The sequence below is a fragment of the Mercenaria mercenaria genome, chromosome 5 (assembly GCF_021730395.1).
Source record: "Mercenaria mercenaria strain notata chromosome 5, MADL_Memer_1, whole genome shotgun sequence".
Lineage (NCBI taxonomy): Eukaryota > Metazoa > Mollusca > Bivalvia > Venerida > Veneridae > Mercenaria > Mercenaria mercenaria.
In genome coordinates, this window is record NC_069365.1 from 40,790,134 (window position 1) to 40,811,629 (window position 21,496).

A 21,496-nucleotide genomic window follows, 5' to 3' on the forward strand; every position below is an offset into this window, starting at 1 on the left:
CTTTAGTTCAACACATTTTTTATATTCAACCCTTTATGCTGTCAGAACAAAACTTACACAAGTAAAAATTAAAGGTAAAAACAACCAAGTTTGGTCAATACTCATCAAATAATTTAAAAAAGAATTACATTTACTTTTTGATCTGATGGTCATTTTAAACAGCAAAAGAAGACACTTTCAAGAATTTTGAAACCAACGTCAACACTATCCACTCCAAGTTCGGTAAAAATCCATAAAAGAAACAAAATCTTGCCTTAGCACCTGTCTGCATAGGCAAGATGAAAAGACAAATGCCTGATGGTCATAAATAATTATTTTAATATTAGAAGTATTCTTAAACCATTTAATTTTTCACTTGCTTTGTATTTAATATCACAGGTTCTACATTTAACTCATTTATATTCATACTAGTCTAATCTGTATTGAGTAAAATTGTAATATAATAAAGTTAGTGAAAGTAACAGTGAGAAATCCACTTTGTAAACATGCTTGCTTGGCTAGGTTTAACATCACATTGACAATTATAGGTCATATGATGATCTACCAGCCTTTCATGGTGGAGTAAAACCCCAGGTTGACCATCATGCATGATTTCAGACACAGGCCAGCACCTCAGTAAAACCATCAACCTTCCATAAGCAGGCTGGATGGCTTTGTCACATGAAAAATTCTACATCCAAAACAAGGTTTCAAACCTGCAGAGGTGAGGAGCAAAAAAAAAAAAAATCGATTTCAGCAACCTTAACCACTCAGACCCCCAGACTTTGTATTAGCATGATAACTTCAATGAAAATCTTCAAAACATTTTCATAGCAATCGTTTTCAGCAACCTTAACCACTCAGACCCCAAGACTTTGTATTAGCATAATAACTTCAATGAAAATCTTCAAAAAAAAAATTCATAGCAAATACAATAAAACAAGTTTAATTTCCAAGAAGCTGTTCAGTTTTCCTTACACAGAAAAAAAATTACAGGTATTTCCCAATTAACACATCACATACTGTCAAAATTTCAATCAGTACAAAGATGTCTGTCAAACACTTGACATATATATAGAAAATACAAGTAGAACAGTCATAAAATACACCGTGCCTATACAGAATATCAAAATCTTTCACAGAATGTCTGTACAGATAGGAATATCCACCTCTGGTCACTACCTAGGAGGTACGGTGGGTCTGCTAAGTTACTGACAAAGCAGCTATCCGAGAGACAGATATTCGTATCCCCACCTACAACCAGGGAAAAGATTCTTTTTTTTTTGCATACCATTCTCCAAAAAGTACAAGAAATAAAATGAAATGAATGACTTCCTTTAAAGCACATATTTTTCTTATAGTAGTGTCTGAATTTATTCAAAATTACGTTTTGCCATGGTGCCATTTGCTGTTAGTCACTACAGAATGCTGGACAAATATTGTCAGCACCTGCATAAACATCAGTCTCTAAGCCAGTATGCAAGACATCACTGTCTGAACACTATCCTACCAACCCAACTTTCAGGCTGCCTCTTTTAAGTCACATTTCTTTAAATTTCACAAAAAAAAGTCCACAAATCACATCAGACTGTTCTCACACTAAGTAATTCAACGTCTCTCTCCTCAAATGGACGGATTAGGTGGAAATATTCCTTTAGATTTTTGCCTACACCTCGGTTAAAGGGGTTGTAGAACTGTCCCTTTCCATCTTTAAGGTAGCCATATCGTTTATGATTGATTCTCTCATTGACTGTAATGTTGTTACAAGCGTGGAAAGTCTGAAAATATACAAAAACATTATCAAAATAGAATTATGATTATTATAGAGAAACTTAACATCCCTACAGTCTGAAATGCATAATTCCAGTCTAAAATGGGTGATTCCATGTCTGAAATGGGTGATTTCATGGGTAGATCAGGAAATTCCTTCATATTCAAGCACATTTGTAAGAACTTTGATGAGAAGACTGGTTAGTTCTGTTTTGCAAGTAGATTCAATCTTAAATTTTATACATAAATATAAATCTCATACTTCCAATTCTAAAAGGTCCATTTTAAGCTGTAAGAAAAAAACTAGTCTAATTTTTGTTTTATAATATATAACTGGGAAACATTCTTTTTATATTGTCATGGTTTAGAAGCTAATTCTTCCATTGCCAAGAGACTTAAATCCTGTGTAGACCCATTTCAGACAAGAAAGTTGCAAAATATATGCCTTCAGTAAAAATTAACAACCAGTTGCCCAAGAGGTATTTTCTGCCAAACAAAACTTTGTAACAGCTGAATTGTAATGGTCAATTTCATTTATTTTTTTACTGTCTGATACACTTTCATAGCTCAGTGATCCCTCAAATATGCTGTATGTATTTTATCCTGTAAGCTGAGCAGTTATAATTTAAGGAGCATGGAATATCTATCAAAGGCATATAGTGCAGAATATGTAAAACATAATATGAGCCATGCCATGAGAAAACCAACATAGTGGGTAATGCGACCAGCATGGATCCAGACCAGCCTGCGCATCCGCGCAGTCTGGTCAGGCTCCATGCTGTTTGCTTTTAAAGCCTATTGGAATTGGAGAAACTATTAGTGAACAGCATGGATCCTGACCAGACTGCACGGATGCGCAGGCTGGTCTGGATCCATGCTGGTCACAAACCCACTATGTTGGTTTTTCCATGGCACGGCTCATATGTTAAATCTTTCACTCCAAACATAATATTATGTAGAATGATTTCTAATTCTATGTCCTCATACCAGTGGTTTTCACTTTACACTGACAATTCTAAATACTATGAAATCATTTATATTCATCGGGGACTAGTTTTCATGAATTTTATTATGGAGTCACTCCATGAAATTAAATCTCAACAAATAGACCAAGTTCCCATTCATTTATCTTCTTGGTTAAGTGGAAATCTATTAACTCATATCCCGATGAAATAGCTGTTATGGGCAAACCATCTAAATTTCATCTCCATGAAATAAAATTATTTCATAGTAAATATCTTTGAAGTTCAACAGTAACATCACTGATTAAGATAAAATAGTGAATGAAAGACTTCACAATAATGAATTATAAGTTAAAACATTATGCACCATAGATTCCCATGTATAATGCATAGATTTTTACCCCATCATGGATGCATATTATACACAGGTTTAAGTGACTTTTCAACTTTCAAAAAAGTTTGTTCAAGCTCATTCCCCATTTTGGTATGGGGAGACTACTCTAAGCTAAATACTTTAAGCTAACAACTAAGACTGCAATTACATTCCGTAATAATTTTTTTTTTCAACAAAATTCTTAATTTTATTTTGAAGGAAATTAAGGTATAGGTCCAGGTTTCAGAGAAAAAAGTTCGAACGTCATCAAATCATAGAAAGAAAGCATTGTTTTACTTGAAAATTTAACAGCGTATAAAACATTTATATTATTCTACAAAGCCATTGTCAATTTACTGATATATGTATTGAATTCCGGAAAGGGACTGCATGAAGGGGCCACACTTCTGGACAGTTCAGCGCCTTTAAAAACTCACCATTTTTTAAAAGCTGTTTCACGTCTTCGTTTTGATGCATTTGCAACATCGTGCGAGTGTTTAAACTTAACATAAATTGGTAAAACATCGTTTTTGACAATTGTTTACATTTTTTCTTTACAAATGGCATTCTTATTTAAAGGGGGACAACTCATTAAGAATATTTTAAGTATCCAACTCTGTGGGACAGAACAGTAAAACATGTATTGGACAGATAAGTTGTGTGTCAAGATGCTGTTCATTCGTTAAAAAAATCCGTTGTTTTGTGATATACTGCTAAACCTTAACATTAAAATCTTATTCATATACTATGATACTTATTCAGAAATGTCAAACCAGATGCTTGAGTATTAGACTAGTCTTAAACTTAAGTTTGCTAACCTTTGACCTCTAGAACTGATATACTCTAAAGGCGCTCAAGTTATATGCAAGCTTTCTTGAGTATAACTCTAAAAGTAATTTGTAATAACCTCAACTAAGGTTTTCTTCAACTCATTGTAAGTTACACTGACACATTTAAGGTAGTATAAAGAATTTCCAGCTATAACAATAATGAAAACCCAAGGTGCCCTTCTGTGTATTATTTAAGTCCCAGATGGGCAACTTGGCCACCAAGACACCCTTTACTATTGCTGGTAAAGTAATAATACAAAGTCAAAATAATATTCATTATTAGACTGGTTATATATTAAATATTACGGAGTTTCATTATAATCATCTGGATCAAGATATTCAGGAGGCTGTGGAATAATTTTGAAGAACTCGAGAATGTTCAATTTCCAGCCAGAGTCGAAGGGATTTTTGTAGTTGCCGTTCTTGTCCTTCATATGCTTGTACCGTTTGTAGTTTATAGACTCATTTGTTGTTAGGTTTGAATATGCCAAGTACATCTGTAAAATAAAAGTGAGTGTGTTAAATCATCCAACACTGACTTCATACTAATACCTTAACATAACTCAAGTAATCAAATATTTACTAAAATTACATTAATATTGTTCTTTAATGCAACTTGTTATTCGCCAGGACTTATAAAATTCACAAGCTTTATTCAGTCTGCACATTTTTAATGCTTTCATATTTCATCCATGTATATAGGACTTTTCAACAAGAGGGCTGTGAGGAGAAAAATATGCCTCAAGCAATATGCCTATCAAGTTTGAGAATCATACGTCAAAGCATTCTGAAGTTATTGAGCAATAACTAAATTGCTAACAGATTGATTGATGACCAGCACTGTCACGTAATACTCCCATCTAATCACTTTGCATGACAGTTAACAACATAACAGTTGAACGTTCTTTTTTTACTAACTTGACCTTTTACACACTGACTTTAAATCATTAGGAGTCATTCACTGCCCATGAGCAATGTGCCTGCAAAGTCTGTGGGTTGTAAGTCAAGCCATTGTCAAAATTTTGAGGGGACTAAGTCACTGTGGCCTTGATCTTTGCTCCACTGACCTAAAAATCAATGGGATTTATCTATTGCCTAATGACAGTGCAGGATTGTAAGTCAAATCATTCTCAAAATATTGGGATGAAGCATTTTTTTAACCTTTGACTCACTGACCTAAAAATCATTAAGGTCACCAACTGTCCATAGGCAATATGCCTAACAAGTAAAAGGATCTTAGGTCAAGAGGTGTTCAAGATATTAAGTGCAAAAAGTTTCTGTACTAACAGTCACTGTGACCTTGACCTGCAACACACAACCCAAGCATTCTCAAGGTATCATCTGGAAACCGTTCAACTGTTCCAGGTCATTGTGACCTTGACCTTTGACCTACTGAACTCAAAGTCGAACTTGACCTGTATTTTATGATGTTACATCTGTGTACCAAAATTTATGATCCTTGGGCCAAGCTATCTCAAAGTTTCATCTGGAAACCGTTTAACTGTTCCAGGTCATTGTGACCTTGACCTTCGACCTACTGAACTCAAAGTCGAACTTGAGTTATTGTCCGGTAACCATGAAGACCAACAGACCAACAAGCTCACTCCTATATACCCTCCAAACTTCGTTTGTGGGGGTATAATAACTAACAGACAAACTACCCATATATCACATAAAAATTCCCTTCAGGCCTATAAAAACAAAAAGAATGCTCACCATTGACCAAAACACGTAGCTGGAGACACCCTCAAAGAAGATCCCGACAGCCATATAGAACATGTAGACAATGTTCCATTCTTCCTCAGTGACACTGAGTGTGTAGAGACTAAGGTAGATGGTTAAGAGACCATTAATCATCACAGTGTAACAGAAACCTGTAAATGTAACTCTGAAACAAAATGTAACATTTTGTGCCTGTTAATAATTTATCATTTAACAGATTTTACCTTAACCCTACAAAGCTGATTACATTTATCTGAGATACAAATCATTTGTGGTCATCTGTATATATCTTTTATTTAAGTTTGTGAATACATGGTAAGTATGACTGCCTGTGCATAGTATGCAAACAAGTACGTTATGCAAGTTCTATTTCAGCTTAAAGTCCTGTTTTCTGTCCAACAATCTATCACGTACATGAAAAAGAGAAAGATGTATTCAAGAATGTCTCAATCCAATTGTTATAGCAAAAGAGATGACTTTAAATGTTTGTGCTGTAAGACAAATGTAATCAACTTGTTTCTTAAGCAATGAAAGTAAACACACAGAATATCTTTAGTGTCTTTACTTTTGATACCTATCTAATATACAGAACTTGAAGTTGAGATTCTCAATACAAATTACAGTACAGATCTATATAGCCTGTGCAAAGCCGTGAACTATTCTGAAAATTTATAAAAGTTTTTCTGAACTCCCAAACTTCAAGCTCTGTCATTGTCCGACACAGAGCAGCCCTGCTGTACATTGGCATTATTGTAGCGTTTGCAACAAATTCCCGCATACCAGAAATCATGGAAACTGTTTCCTACTTTCAAACAATACCAAAACAACATGAAATGCTTTTATACATTAGCAAAATTGCTTCAAAACTGAGCACAATACACCCTAGGCCAGAAGGGACACTCTGCGTCACATCTAACACTAACGCTTTTATCGGCATTCCTACGCTTACCATCATTCCACTCAAACCCGTTACGGCAAAAGTTAACACCCCAGCCTCGCAGGACCCGACGACAACCACCCAGTCCCAGCCAAACTCGTTAAGAAGGTAGTAGCAGAGGTAATCGGTGATATAAATGTTGACGAGCACACTCACTACGAAACCCAGAAACCAGTGCCTACAATGAGACCATGGCACGATCAATTAAAATTCAAAGTTAGATACAAAACAAAGGAGCTATGGGAAAACTGTTGTGAATAACTGTAAAAATTTATCTATCAAATTTTCTGTAATTGTGAAACTACATGTATGTCTGGAAAGACATTTTCTATTTTGTCCCAAACTACAAGCTTACACAAAACCAGAAAACTGCACTGAATATTCATGCTTTCCCATGAGACAAACGCACATTTTCATGCTTATAGGATTACTTTCAATTTAGTCTTATTCTTGGAATTAAGTCATAAACAGTTACTTTTTACAACTGCCTAGTGGCAGTTACTGTAAAATCAGATATTTTTGCAATGCTAAAGGTTGGTATTTTCAAAATTCAGTAAGTTCTCGACTTTGAATATAATTCCCAATGAAAAGAACAAATCATTAAACATTTAGATATAATTATTTATGTCAATATCACTTTTGCAAATAAATATCTTAGCGGATACAGGCAGCAAATATAGTGAAATTAAATTCTGCGTAAAAAATTCTGATTTTACAGCAGATTGGAGATTACAGAAGATTTGATGAAATGAATACAATAAAATTACATAATACTACTAAAGTGATTAAACAGATTTGTGACATGCATAAATCTATGAGTATCGAAAAGATCTTTTTTCTATCCAAAAAGTATACAAATAAATATGACTATACATGCTAAGCTGGGGACACTAGTTACCAGAGCACAGGAAGGGTTACAGCCATGCAAAACGTTAATAATGAGTTTAGAGTGTTACATATAGGCAAAGAAAAACATTACTTTTCAACCAATATCCTTGTCTTTTGTCCAATTTTGATAATTATTATTCATTACCCAGTATATGCACATAGCATTTTTGCCATCTTATGAACCTTTGATCATTTTAAAACTGTCTATTTAGAGAGGTTGCTTTAAAAAATCATGTCTTAACTTTTAAACTTTTTATGACATCAATTTACAAGCTTACGTGAAGAAATATTCAATGACAACAGAACAGGTATCTTCAATATTTCTAACACATGAGGTAAGATGCAACTAATAGAGTAATGGAGGAACACAATGCAATACTGAAGAATAGGAACAACATTGATTATTTCATTCTCTAGAAATGGAAAACTTAAAGCGTATGACCATTCATGTAGGAATCCAGAGATCAATCCCCATCTTTCCTACAGATATTACATATTTCTTTTTAAGAATACTTTTAAATAAGGCCCTACAAATCATGCATGCATATGAATCAAGATTATTTTTGGAATCTAAGCATCTTCATGAACTATCTTCTTATATGCTCCTCCAGCAATAATGGCTCTTGTGCACAGAAGCACTCGAGAAATTTAAGAGGTCCCATGCAATTTTTTTTATTAATCTTTTAAACTTGAATAGCTCAAAACCCTAGGATAACTCAAGCATTTTGCTAATCACATTTTAAGCTCAAGCAAACAGTGTTTTGAAGTATTTTAAAATTACAAGGGATACATTTTGGATTGAACATCTGTCAATGACACAATGTTTAACGATTTTCTAAAATGTTTTAGTTGGGATTTTGAATAAACATTAGATTAATACAGGGTGTAACCATCACCAATTTTCTGTAATTATTTGTTTGTTTGTTTTGGGTTTAACGCAGTTTTTTAACAGTATTTCAGTCATGTAATGGTGGGCAGTTAACCTAACCAGTGTTCCTGTATTCTGTACCAGTACGAACCTGTTCTCTGCAAGTAACTGCCAACTTCCCCACATGAATTATCAGAGGTGGAGGACGAATAATTTCAGACACAATGTCTTTTATCAAATTGTCACAGAGAACATACGCCCCGCCCGGGGATCAAACTCAGGACCCTGCGATCTGTAGACCAACGCTCTCCCTACTGAGCTAAGCGGGTGGGCTTTTCTGTAATTAAGAGCAAATCTTTTTGTGCTTTGTAACAATTTTATGGAAAAAATGCAGAGATAAAGCAGAATCATAATGCAAGGCAAGTGCATAGGTGAAAATAAAATGATAATTGGAGAATAAGCATGTGCATGTTAAACATTATGACTACTTGGTCTTAAATATCTTTAACTATATTTGTATTCAAACCATGAACCTAGTGTTAACCTGACAAAATTTAGCTAGTGCAGAGAAATTTTTTTCAAAACTGTTTTTTCTTATAGCTTTCATGAACATTTTTACACAAATATCCATTATAAATTATTTTCAAAAGGTAAACTTGGTTACAAACTTTCTAAACTCAACAGCTATGCTTATTCTCCAGGAAATAAAACAGATACAGACTTCCCTAGTACCCAAAAAACTTTTGCCTTTGAACATTAAAAAAAGTTTTCTTTGTTCATAAAATTCTGCTTTTAGGATAAATGTATTTTCTGTTAAATCATGTCTTTGTATTTCTTTAAAAGGATAATCTGATAAACCGTATTCTTGAAATAAAGCAAAGAATGTCCATTTACAATTAGAATATAGATAATTTATGATTTTTGCAATATTACCTCCCTTGACAAAAGCTACCATTTTTTTTAATCGAATACTATGTATTGAAAATAACTAATTAATTAAGCAAATTTCAGCAAAATTTCAAATAATTCTTGTCATAGACATCAATACTTGAAAATATGTAACAGCAATTAAAGAAAAGATTTTTAACAGTACAAATGATTTCAAAATATTGTCTAATCTGCTGAAAACTTTTTACCAGGAATGACCCTCAAAATGGTGGCAAGGGGAGATAATCTAAATTCTGTGTAAAGCCTCTTTATCCAGAAAAATACAAAATATGCACAGAAGCAAATGTTATAGAATAGGAAGAAAAAACAACAAAACAAACAAACAGAGTTAATAGTGAGTGAAAATGAGCCTGGCTGGGATTTCGCATTTCCTTTACCCAAACACAAATATCTATAGACATATTTTCCCTTTCCCTTTGTTTTTATATCAAGAGTAACCAACTGATATGATAACTCAAGCAGAATCAACAGAGATCATGGCAAAGATCATGCAATATTATTTATGCACTAGAACAAAGTTCAGCAAACAGAAATGCAACATACATATTATACCATATAACTGCTTGTGAAGTTTGGGGTTTTCGAAGCATTTTTTGCAACATAATTGATTACATCTATGCAGTTTGGTGAGATGGTGGAAACATTTGTAACAGGATAACAGGAAATTTGCTGTTGGTCAGACCCATTCAGAAGATGGCATTATCACTGAGCCATGCCTTCAAATTCATTTATTTTATCATCAAGCAAGTAGTAGCGTGTAACTAGCTGTGTATTAACGCGTACTACAGATCAACACTACCTTTATCACTATTGCAGTTACATCTATATGAATACATAACATGTTGATGGAATTCCTAACAGCTTTTGTAAAGTACCTTACAGCTACAAAACAACACAGTCTGAGAGACAACAAATGAGCCGTGCCATGAAAAAACCAACATAGTGGGTTTGCGACCAGCATGGATCCAGACCAGCCTGCGCATCCGCACAGTCTGGTCAGGATCCATGCTGTTTGCTAACGGTTTCTCTAATTGTAATAGACTTTGAAAGTGAACAGCACGGATCCTGACCAGACTGCGCGGATGCGCAGGCTGGTCTGGATCCATGCTGGTCGCAAAGCCATGTTGATTTTCTCATGGCACGGCTCATTAATGACCTTGGTCAAATTGCCTGACATGCAATGTTTCAAAGAACAAAACTGCCTTCTGGATTACTGGTCCAATATTTATCAACTTTGCAAGTCTAAAATTTATATGCTAATTCTTTCTTTCTTTTTAGATTAGCATAAATTGTAGCAAAACTATGTATGAATGTGTTTTCCAAAGTGACAATCAGCTTTGTAAAATTCTTATCAGAATATATTGACTATAAGTAAAATTACACCAAACTGAATATTTTGCATTCCATGCATAAAAAATTGATGAATATGGACCCTGGTCCAAACTCTCCCTATTGAGCTAGATGGGCAAAATAAAAAAACTTGCATCATGTAAACTAAAACAAGTTATTTTAAGCCTGTTTATTGCTAAATACAGTTATTGTACACTCATTTCTATAAGATCCTGACTATCAAAGTAAGCTAAAATAATATATATACCTGCAACTTGTGCTATGTTAATAACTCATGAATTTTGATGACAAATTATACTATAAAACTACCCAAGCTTCTAGCACTGCATTTTAGACTTTAAATTATAAAGCATAGTTAAAACAAACCTGTTGTTCACTCCGACACAGTTGTATATGTAGGGACAGTGATGATCAAACACCTTCACACATCTGTTACAAACTTTACAATGTTTCGATCGCAGCGGTTTCACTGTCCGACATGTATGACACAGACGGCTCAATGGGTTATCTCCTTGTTTCCATTCATCAAAATGTGCAACCTAGATGGTTTATGTACATGAAATATTAATATATATGAAAATAGAATTTAAAAATATCATCGAACTATACAATCATGCTCTTGCCTAAAATTTAGTATTAAAATATATATGGTCATTAAAAAGCATGTACAACTGTTAATTATTTTGATAAATGTCATTCCAACAAGAAACAGAAAAATGTCTATTCCTTAACCAGCAAAAAAGAAATAAAGAGTAATATTTCCAAATCTGAAAACACCTTTTTATCTTCCATAAGTAAACATGCAAATTAAGTTATATACAGTTAGTAAAATAATTAACAATTCTTTACCTATACCAGAATTAACAAGACCTGTCACTAATGGTGACAAATGCCCCCACAGCGCCTTGACCTTTGACCTGGTGACCTTGACCTTTGACCTGGTGACCCCGAAGTCAATAGGGGTCGTGTACTCAATAAGTACTATTAGCATGTGAAGTCTGAAGGTCCTGGGTGCAGTGGTTCGCGAGTAATGTGCCTTCATGCAAAAAGTTAACGTTGTGACGAACGAACGAACTAACGGACGGACAGTTGAAAACTAATATGCCTCCCTTCAGGGGCATAAAAAGTTAAAAAGCCCAACCCTGAATACCAGTATCATAAATTACAGATGTTTGAATGTGTTAACATGCTGTGTGCAGAGATATGAAAGATGTTGATTTAAGGTTTTAAAAAGTAGAAAATTTCTCCAAAATAAGCGGAAAAAGAATTGTTGATTAAAGATTCCAAAATAAGAATTGCTTCCCTCAAATGATACATGATTAAAACATACCAATATTTTTTGCTACAGAAAATATGAATATAGTTTTTACAATTAAAACAGTCTATTTTAGGCTTAATTTTGGGTTATGTATAATAAGTTTCACCATAACAGTTGTTATACTGTGTTATTTGTCAACCAAAATCAGTGTTTTCCCACTGATTAGACCACTGGGGCCTTTACAAATGAGAAACATGCATTATAAAACATCCAACTGAGCATTGTTTAGTTTTTATTAAAATTGTACATGTAAGAGAAAAATGGTTCAGTAATGCTTTAAGTTAATGAACTCCCTCATGTTTCAAATGTTTAAGATTAATGTACAGTTTGGGCTGAAAATGTTAAAAAAAAAAAAAATCGAATTTAACTTTTGGTAATTTTCGGGAATAGGGCTAACTTTGATTCAAAACTGGGCCTGCAAAAATACTGAAAACTAACATATGAGGCTACTGGCAAACATATTGAAAACCAGATTGGATGAGAGCCAATGGTGAAATCTTAACCTATCCAATATCTTAGAATTAACCAGCAGTTTTAATTTCTTAATGACACAACAATGACAAAATGCAATTTGTTCAGTACATTTGAAACATGACACTGACATTTGTAAGTCTACAGACTGCAGTAATATTTAAAGTTCAAATACAAAGTTAGCAACTTATTCAAAATGTAAAGTCTAGCTAGAATATGAGCAAGCATTTAAAAGCTGTAAGAACTGCTAGAGTATGACAAGAATTTCAGCTCGGTCTTTAACATGTAACTTTTACAGACTATGGGTAATTCAGTCCTTATAAGTTATTACAAGATACAGTAAATTCTTGCAGGTGACACAAAGAATATATAAGATTTGTAAGAGAAGCATTCATACATGAATATTGTATTATCCTTTAGTTGAGTATAGTAAAAGGCACTGGCTATCTCTTCTGTCATAATGAAGTAGATACCTTATTATAATCTACCTGTTTAATAGCCATGTCATATTCTGGTATATTGCGAGGCAGATAGCCTGGGTCTGTCGTACTGCAGTGGAATAGGCAGAACCACATGACTACATTCATGAAGAAGAACACAGTGTGCACCAGCTGTAGATCGTACCAAGTGTATGGCAGGCACTGGAATATAAATGGGAATGCATGTCTATGTACATTCAGAGAATACACAGAGTGCACCATGTAAATCATACCATGTGTATGGCTGCACTAAAACACAATTATTACCAAACATGACTACATCCATGAAGATTCGTTTGTATGTTTTTTGGGTATAACGCTGTTTTTCAACAGTATTTCAGTTATGTAATTGTGGGCATTTAACCTAACCAGTTTTCCTTGATTCTGTACCAGTAAAATCCTGTTCTCTGCAAGTAACTGCCAACTTCCCAACATGAATCAGAGGTGGAGAACGAATGACTTAAGACACAATGTCTTATATCAAATCGTCACAGAGAACATATGCCCCGCCAAGAGACTGAACCCATGACCCCGCGATCCATAGACTCTGCACTCTCCCTATTGAGCTAAGTGGGCAGGCAACATTTATGAAGAACATTGTGTACCAGTTATAGATCAAGATGATGTATCACACTGAAATACAAATATAAAACCACCTGATTACATTCATGAAGAACACAGTCATGAAAAGTGTGTATCTACTGTCTATTTTCAATTTCAAAATGATGTATTATCTACCATATGTATCAAAACAAATATTAACTTATTACAAACCACTGTGAGACTACTGGAAACCAAGAAACAAAGACCTGAATACCAGAATGAATGCAAATCAAAATATCATAAAACAATATGATAGTTAATTTATGATTATTTTCAGAAGCAGAATAAATTTTATTCTCACCTTAATAATATACATGGGGTAGCCCCACAAAAGGAGATTACAGAAGAAGAATAACAGTGGACCTTTACTGTTCCCAGGTGGTCCAAATACTATTGACCTGAAAAAAAAAATAGATATTGCAACTTCAACTGGTATCCCTAAGATACTTAAAATCAAGGAATTTATATATTTACTTTCAGTTTTATATTAAACATTTTGTTTTTTCACTACCAAAATAAAGTTGAGAAAAGAATTCCTTGTAAGCTTTATGGTTAATAGTTAATTATGTCCATAGAAATATATTTTAAGCTTGTTATATCTCCATACTGGACAAATTTAATTTTGTGTTATAAAACAATTGCCAAAATGAGTACTGGAATGTAATTTTCCCTGTATTGTTTTGCTGGATAAAAGGATGTTTTCAAGTACTTTTTTAAAACAGTATTCAAGTTATATAGTCTTCAGATAATCTAACCAGTGTTCCTGGATGCTTTACGAGTATAACCCTGTTTTCTACAAGTGACAACTTCCCTACATGACATTGGTATACCATTATTTTCAGTCAGTCATGATAGAAAATATATGCCTTAACCAAGGTTTGAATCTATGACTTCCCAGTTTAACCTTTAGCCTGCCGGCAGCAATTGATTCTGCCTTTGCGACCAATGCAGACCAAGATCAGCCTGCACATCTGTGCAGGCTGATCATGGTCCTCACTGTTCGCTATTCAGTCAGTAAATTTTCAATGAACACCCCTCTGAATAATAAATGGTATCGCTCAAATTGAATGAATGATGGACCAGTCCATTTAAGCCAGCTGGATGACTAATTTTCTATGCATGCCCTACAAAATCATACACAGGTATCAAACTTTCAAAGCTTACCAAAAATCTATTTTTGGCATAAAACTACTTTTCTGTTTGAGCTCTGCCTTGAGATAATCTATGACAGCAATATGTTTACGACCTGTAGCCAACATCAGTGGGGTCTTTCCGTTCTTATCTGGCAGCCCTAGCTCTACTCCATCCTATAATGTAATATACATGACTAGACAACTCAAAACTTGGTTCAGCTCATTTCTTACAAATTCTTACCTTACAATTATTTAAGTATTGGCCCAAAAGGGGGTAGACACACAATGGCTTTGAAAGTCTCCGTACAAATACGTATTATTATAGGTTGGTTCAGCATGAAAAGCCATACAAACAGCTGGCTTTCCATACCAACCAAGCGAGGTCAAAAATAATTAACAGCATCAAAATTGTAGATTTTCATTACAGGTCTACTACATGCGGTAAAGAGCCTTAAAAACAAGAACTTCAAGTATCTGCAGATTAACTTGGTTTTGTTACAGATCTGTAAGAATCAAAATTTTGAGTTTTCTGTCCAAGGCATTTGTGTTATCTAGATTCAGTTTGTACATGTATGTAGTAGCATATTAATTTAGCAACAATATTTCTAAATAAACAACGACCAGAGCATGACATGTTCATCTACAAAGATTTTTCTTCTTTTTCACAAAACTGGTAAACTTGATAATACAGTATTATGTCATAGCATAATAATTTTTTAATAATCTGTCAAAAAAAACTTTCAGATTTTAAATAAAGTTTAGACTGGCCTGCCTTATTTATTCTTTGAAGAAGTAAATATATTATCAAAATGAAAAGTATACATGATTACCCCAATCCCAAAAGTGTAAGATTTTACAAAGCAAGTCCAATTAACAAACTTTAAAGGGAGGTAATTAAGTACACAAAATGTTTAATCAATCCTGCAAACAAGAACGGAAATAAAAAAAAATAATGTGTTTTAATAGCATCAGTTGCATATATCTCATATTGCAACACAATTTAATAAAATTATAAATGTAGTACTTAAATGTTATACTTTGTGCCTATCATGTGATACAGTCATGCAATGGTTCTTTAACAGACTATCTATAAAGGATGACTGGTTTAAATGCTGTTAAACACTCACATGCTAATAAATTCCTAGCTGATTAAACTATCATTTCCACTTACTTGTTCACATAATTCTCGCACACTGGTCAAGTCACCATTGATACAAGCTAAATGAAGTGGTGTTTGACCAAAATTGTCTTTTTGTCGTGGATTGAATCCAGAATAGATCAATAATCTCATCAACTCGGACTTTCCTGAAATTTAAAACCATTTTTCCATACAATTTTTTCATAAAAGGGACTGAATTACATTATGCGTGCATGAATGGTACCAAGAATAGCGATTGTATATTTGAGTATCATCAGAATTGTACAAATCATTTAGGATAATGTGACAGTTGCCAATATCTATCTCACTGTCAATTTGCATGAAAATCTGTATCGTTACCATGTAAAGGGTTACAGTTCCATGAGTTCTAACCAGGCGCTGAAGCACTGACTGCTGCCTCCAACATCAAAAACAGAAAATTCTGAAACCAAAGAGATTTAACAAATGTTGAAGTTCAGTATTATTTAAATGTCTGTCTAGTACAGTTACCTTTAAAGGCTGCCCAATGCAGTGCTGTATCACCATCTCTGTCCACCATCTGTAACCTGGCACCTTTACCCATTAAGTACCCAGCTAACATAGTCTGTCCATACTGGGCTGCCACAATTAGTGGTGTACAACCCTTATTGTCAGTAACATCTAAACTAACACCAGCTTGTATAAGAATGTCTCCAATTGCTATATGTCCGTTCACACATGCCCAGTGAATTGGCCGGGCACCAAGATCATTGTTGCTTGGCTCATTTACTGGGCCTTTGTGTTCGAGTAGATATCTTAAAACAGCTGTGTGGCCTCCCAGACAAGCCCAGTGGGCCGGTGTGTGTCCCTTTTCATCTCGCATAGAGAGAATGTCTGGTCCCTCTTGTTCAACAATTGCCTGCACAGGAACCAACATCCTACAGTTTATGAAAAAATATTCATTTTGTACATATCATATAATTATGTACAAGTGTCAACAGATAATTTTTTTTACACTTTTGGGGGAAAATTTTGAAGTGAACAAGCTGAAAGGGGAATTTTTGTGGCATGTTTTATTCCACATAGAATCTTGGATAGTGTGGTTATAATAGCCACTGGTGGAGAATATACAACCATGTAGCTAATCCAACATCAAATATTTGATTAGTACTTTTATCCTCCAAAATAATCATTTTCGCCAAAACTGAACTATTTTGCATCCGCAAAAAATCACAAAAAGTGCAGACCCCAATAGATTATCACAGAAATGACATGACAATTCTAGTCCATGTATTTAAAATTCAAGAAATTGACTTATTATTAATGACAATGTACCAGAAACGAGTTTTAAAACAAGAGCTGTCGCTAATGGTGACAAATGCACCCGCAGCACCTTGACCTTTTACCTGGTGACCTTGAATAAGTACTATTAGCATGTGAAGTTTGAAGGTCCTGGGTGAAGTGGTTCACGAGTAAAGTGCCTTCATGCAAAAAGTTAACGTTGGCCCCTGTGACCTTGATCTCTGACCTGGTGACCCAAAAGTCAGTAGGGATGGTGTACTCATAAAATACTATCAGCATGTAAAGTTTGAAGGTCCTGGGTGTAATGGTACGTGAGTAAAGTGCCTTCATGTTAAAAGTTAACGTTGGCCCCTCTGACCTTGACCTTTGACCTGGTGATCCAAAAGTCAGTAGGAGTGGTGTACTCAATAAGTATTATCAGCATGTGAAGTTTGAAGGTCCTGGGTGCAGTGGTTCGCGAGTAAAGTGCCTTCATGCAAAAAGATAACGTTGGCCCCTGTGACCTTGACCTTTGACCTGGTGACCCCAAAGTCAGTAGGGGTGGTGTACTCAATAAGTACTATCAGCATGTGAAGTTGGAAGGTCCTGGGTGAAAAGGTTCGCGAGTAAAGTGCCTTCATGCAAAAAGTTAACATTGGCCCCTGTGACCTTGACCTTTGACCTGGTGAAAGTGGTGTACTCAATAAGTATTATCAGCACGTGAAGATTGAAGGTCCTGGGTGCAGTGGTTCGCGAGTAAAAGGCCTTCATACAAAAAGTTAACGTTGGACCCTGTGACCTTGACCTTTGACCCCAAAGTCAGTAGGGTTGGTGTACTCATAAAGTACTATCAGCATGTAAGGTTTGAAGGTCCTGGGTGAAGTGGTTCGCGAGTAAAGTGCCTTCATGCAAAAAGTTAACGTTGGCCCCTGTGACCTTGACCTTTGACCTGGTGACCCCAAAGTCAGTAAGGGTGGTATACTCAATAAGTACTATCAGCACGTGAAGTTTGAAGGTCCTGGGTGCAGTGGTTTGCGAGTAAAGTGCCTTCATGCAAAAAGTTAACGTTGTGACGAACGAACGGACGGACGGTTGAAAACTAATATGACTCCCTTTGGGGGCATAAAAATGAAAGTCATAGTTGTTTTTGACAACGGCGAGGGGGGATGGGGGGGGGGATTTTTTTTAAATGGGGGAAAAAAAACTGTTCAGAGGGGGGAATGGGGCAGAATTTCGCCAAATATTTTAGCCAAAAAAACCTGTTAATGAAATATAAACATAAAACATAACGGCCTGGTAAGTAAACCCATTGCTTGCAGGCTCGAATCTCGAGAGTCTGGCCTTCAGTAGATATATGTATCTTTTGAAGGGGGGCTCATATTTCACTACATAGTTTTCAGTTTGGACTCATTTAGGATGAAAACAGGAGTTTTTATCAGTCTGGTCATATTTTTTTTGTCCCAGATCCGATACTCGAGCCTGTGGTTAAAGTATTGATACCTTGGTAACTTGCTGGGTTTTTTTCTATTTGTCAAGATTTATACAGCCTCATCTGTGCCAAAAATATGCATTTCATTGTAGATAGTGGCTAGAGAACCGGAATTGGTTCCCTAGACAGTGAACTTACAGGGCGTTTGGTTGACCCGAGGTCCCGGGTTTTGACCCGCAATAATCGAGAAAAACTTGTATTTGACCCGCATAGAATATGCCCCGCGTGTCGGCTTGACTCGCGGAAATTTACTTTGATGCGTCTCGAAGTTCGAAAGTTCTGCCCCTTGACAATCAAAATCCCAGTGAATTTCAATATTGTCCGCCGGCACAAGCGGAAGTATGGCAGTCGGTGGAGCATCGTATGTTAATTAGCTACTGACAGATATCAATCACGCCACGCGCCGACTGACACATGGTCATCTCGCGGTTTGTTTTTAGTACAATAATGCCCTGTCATTATCAAAGGTGTCTATTGACCAATGTGTAAAAGTTAATTGATAAACATTGCAGCCTTAGATTATCGTGTTTGTACCACTTGTTTATTATTTTGTGTGCTTGATACGATTACACGAGCCGGTCGGCCGTCACGGTCTATAGCAAATTTATTATCATTGCCGAGCCTTTGTTTGGTCCAAAACAAATTAAATGGTTTAAATAAGCAGAAATAATAAGTGGTATGGTGAAAAAATGAAATTTAAAACAGGTATTTTATCAAGAATTTTAAATGTTTACTTTCGTTTTCCATATTTGTCACTCATTTCCGTGACCGCCATTTTTGGACATTTTTATAATTTCTTACAAGATTTTTCTAGTACAATATAAATAAAAAGCCAATAAAAAGTCTGCATTTAAGAAAAATATTATCACTGTTGCCAAAGTAGCCCTTATTTGAAAGAATTTGCTGAGAATAAAATCATAAAAAGCACCAAACCCCACCCACCTTCAGGCAATGTGCAAAGTAAGACAACTAAAATATGAATTGCTTAAGAAAATCTATAATGACTGATGTCATTGTTTTAGATAAAGTCTGTGGGAGTTGCATTAATAACAGTATAGCTTGACCCCTGAAAAGCTGATCTTGACTCTTGAAAATCTGATTTTGACCCTTGGGCTGAAGAGTCAATGACTCTTGAGTTTCGGAACCTACCGAAAGCCCTGAACTTATTCGTCCAGAACCGGTTCTCTAGCTAAAGTACCGTGCATAGGCTAGGGAACCGGAATTTTATTTCTATGTATAAAGCTGCCGAAATTCACTTTGTTTCTTTTGGTAAGTATCATGCATGTTATTATCTTAATTAATTTTACCATATCAGCAAGGCATGCTCTTGCATTTGTCTGCGTTATTGTGTCTCCAAAAGTGTACTCGCCGCATACTGTCCACCATATTGGAATGATATAAACTATCGTAGTACGAATTAATGCGGAAATCGGGGCAAGCCGAAATAAACTTGAACTTTAAACTTAAAAGGTACAATACAATGAAAGCAACATTTACAATTTAAGTAATCTTTGTTAATTAGTATTGATCACATGATATTTTTTCAATTTGCTAATCATTTGCAAACTTTAATCCAACAAGAAACGCGGCAATGCCACGAAACCAGGTTTTCAACAGTTTTCATAAGAATAAAAAAAGTATACTGAATCACAGTGCACCACTTTAAAGCACAACCCTAACCCTAACCCTAACCTAACCCTATTTTTAGTAACAATGACCTTGACCCCAGAAACCCCAAAATCAATCCCAAGCTACAACTTTATATAAGTTTCTATACACCAAGTTTCATCATGATAGCTCATTCCTAAGTTAAGTTATTGACCGGAAACCCTTTTTCTATTTTAAGTAACAGTGACCTTGACCCTTAGAAACCCCAAAATCAATCCCAGCCTTTGTCTTGATATAAGCTACATACATACCAAGTTTTATTCAAATATCTTTACCGAAACAAAAGTTATTGACCGGAAACACCAGTTTGACGCCGCCGCCCATCTGCCCGCCCGACATACCCCAATCTAATAACTCAGGTTTTCGTTGAAAACCTGGTTAATAAAAAACTGATATACGTGAAATGCCGAGGTGTTAAAGTGATAAAATGATCCACTGGAATATTTAATGGCAATTAAACTATTTTGTACATCCGTAAACATCTGATGAGGCATATACAAAACAATACAACTTTACATTTAAATAATGTTTAAAGCAAATAACATTTAAAAACGGCAAGGTAGTTTTCACGCATTCATTCTTACTAGTATAAATATCATTCCAATATGGCGGACACAGTATGCAGCGAGTACAATTTTGAAGACACAGTAAAGGCAGATAAATGCAAGGTCATGGTAAAAATAATTAAGATAATAATCTGCATGATACTTACCAAAATTATGAAACAGGGAATTTCGGCAGCTTTATGCATAGAAATGGAATTCCGGTTCCATAGCCTACAAACGGTATATTGGCCAGAGAACCGGTTCCGGACGTATTAGTTTGCTGTCTAAGGAACCGATTCCAGTTCTCTAGCCACTGCCTTTATTGTAAAGCAAACTATCTTAGCAACCATCAAAACAAAAACAAACAAACATTTCATTTTCTTTGAAACATTATTTAGATTTCACATATTATTAAAGATGAAAAACAACTAAGGTTGCTTTCAGTGTAAGATATAACAACAATCAATAGGAGACATTCCCAGGAAACGCAGGTTAGGGCATGACCTGACAACAGACTTTTTTGTCTGCCCTGTCAAATTTTGGCTAATAAATTGAACGTCATTTGTTAACAATCCAACTGCCTACCCTGATTTGATAGCATCAAAGATTGGATGTGATTTCCGCGAGTGTGCATCTCCATCAGCATCTTTGGGATCGGTCCCGGGCTCAAAAAGTGTAGGCTGCTCCATCTGTGTCTGACTTGTCCAAGTCGACATTTTGGTGCTTCTGAAAGAAGAAGCAGCTCAATATTCGGACGAAATATCT

At 35.2% G+C, this 21,496-nt stretch overlaps 1 protein-coding gene across 2 annotated transcripts; it reads right to left on the minus strand.

Moving 5' to 3' along the window:
* Window positions 1-909: 909 nt before the first annotated feature.
* Window positions 910-21,447, minus strand: LOC123556979 (uncharacterized). Of its 2 annotated transcripts, XM_045348132.2 has the most exons (10): window positions 21,317-21,447; window positions 16,280-16,686; window positions 15,803-15,936; window positions 14,663-14,805; window positions 13,800-13,896; window positions 12,905-13,057; window positions 10,994-11,166; window positions 5,631-5,802; window positions 4,221-4,411; window positions 910-1,757 (listed from the first exon to the last, which is right to left on the minus strand). In XM_045348132.2, exons 1-10 carry the CDS (start codon window positions 21,445-21,447, stop codon window positions 1,646-1,648), a joined length of 1,713 nt encoding a protein of 570 aa, XP_045204067.2. In that variant the 3' UTR covers window positions 910-1,645. The 2 variants fall into 2 exon arrangements, with proteins under 2 accessions (XP_045204067.2, XP_045204068.1); XM_045348133.2 differs by lacking the exons at window positions 4,221-4,411; window positions 5,631-5,802 and adding an exon at window positions 6,586-6,751.
* Between the last annotated feature and the right edge of the window lie 49 nt (window positions 21,448-21,496).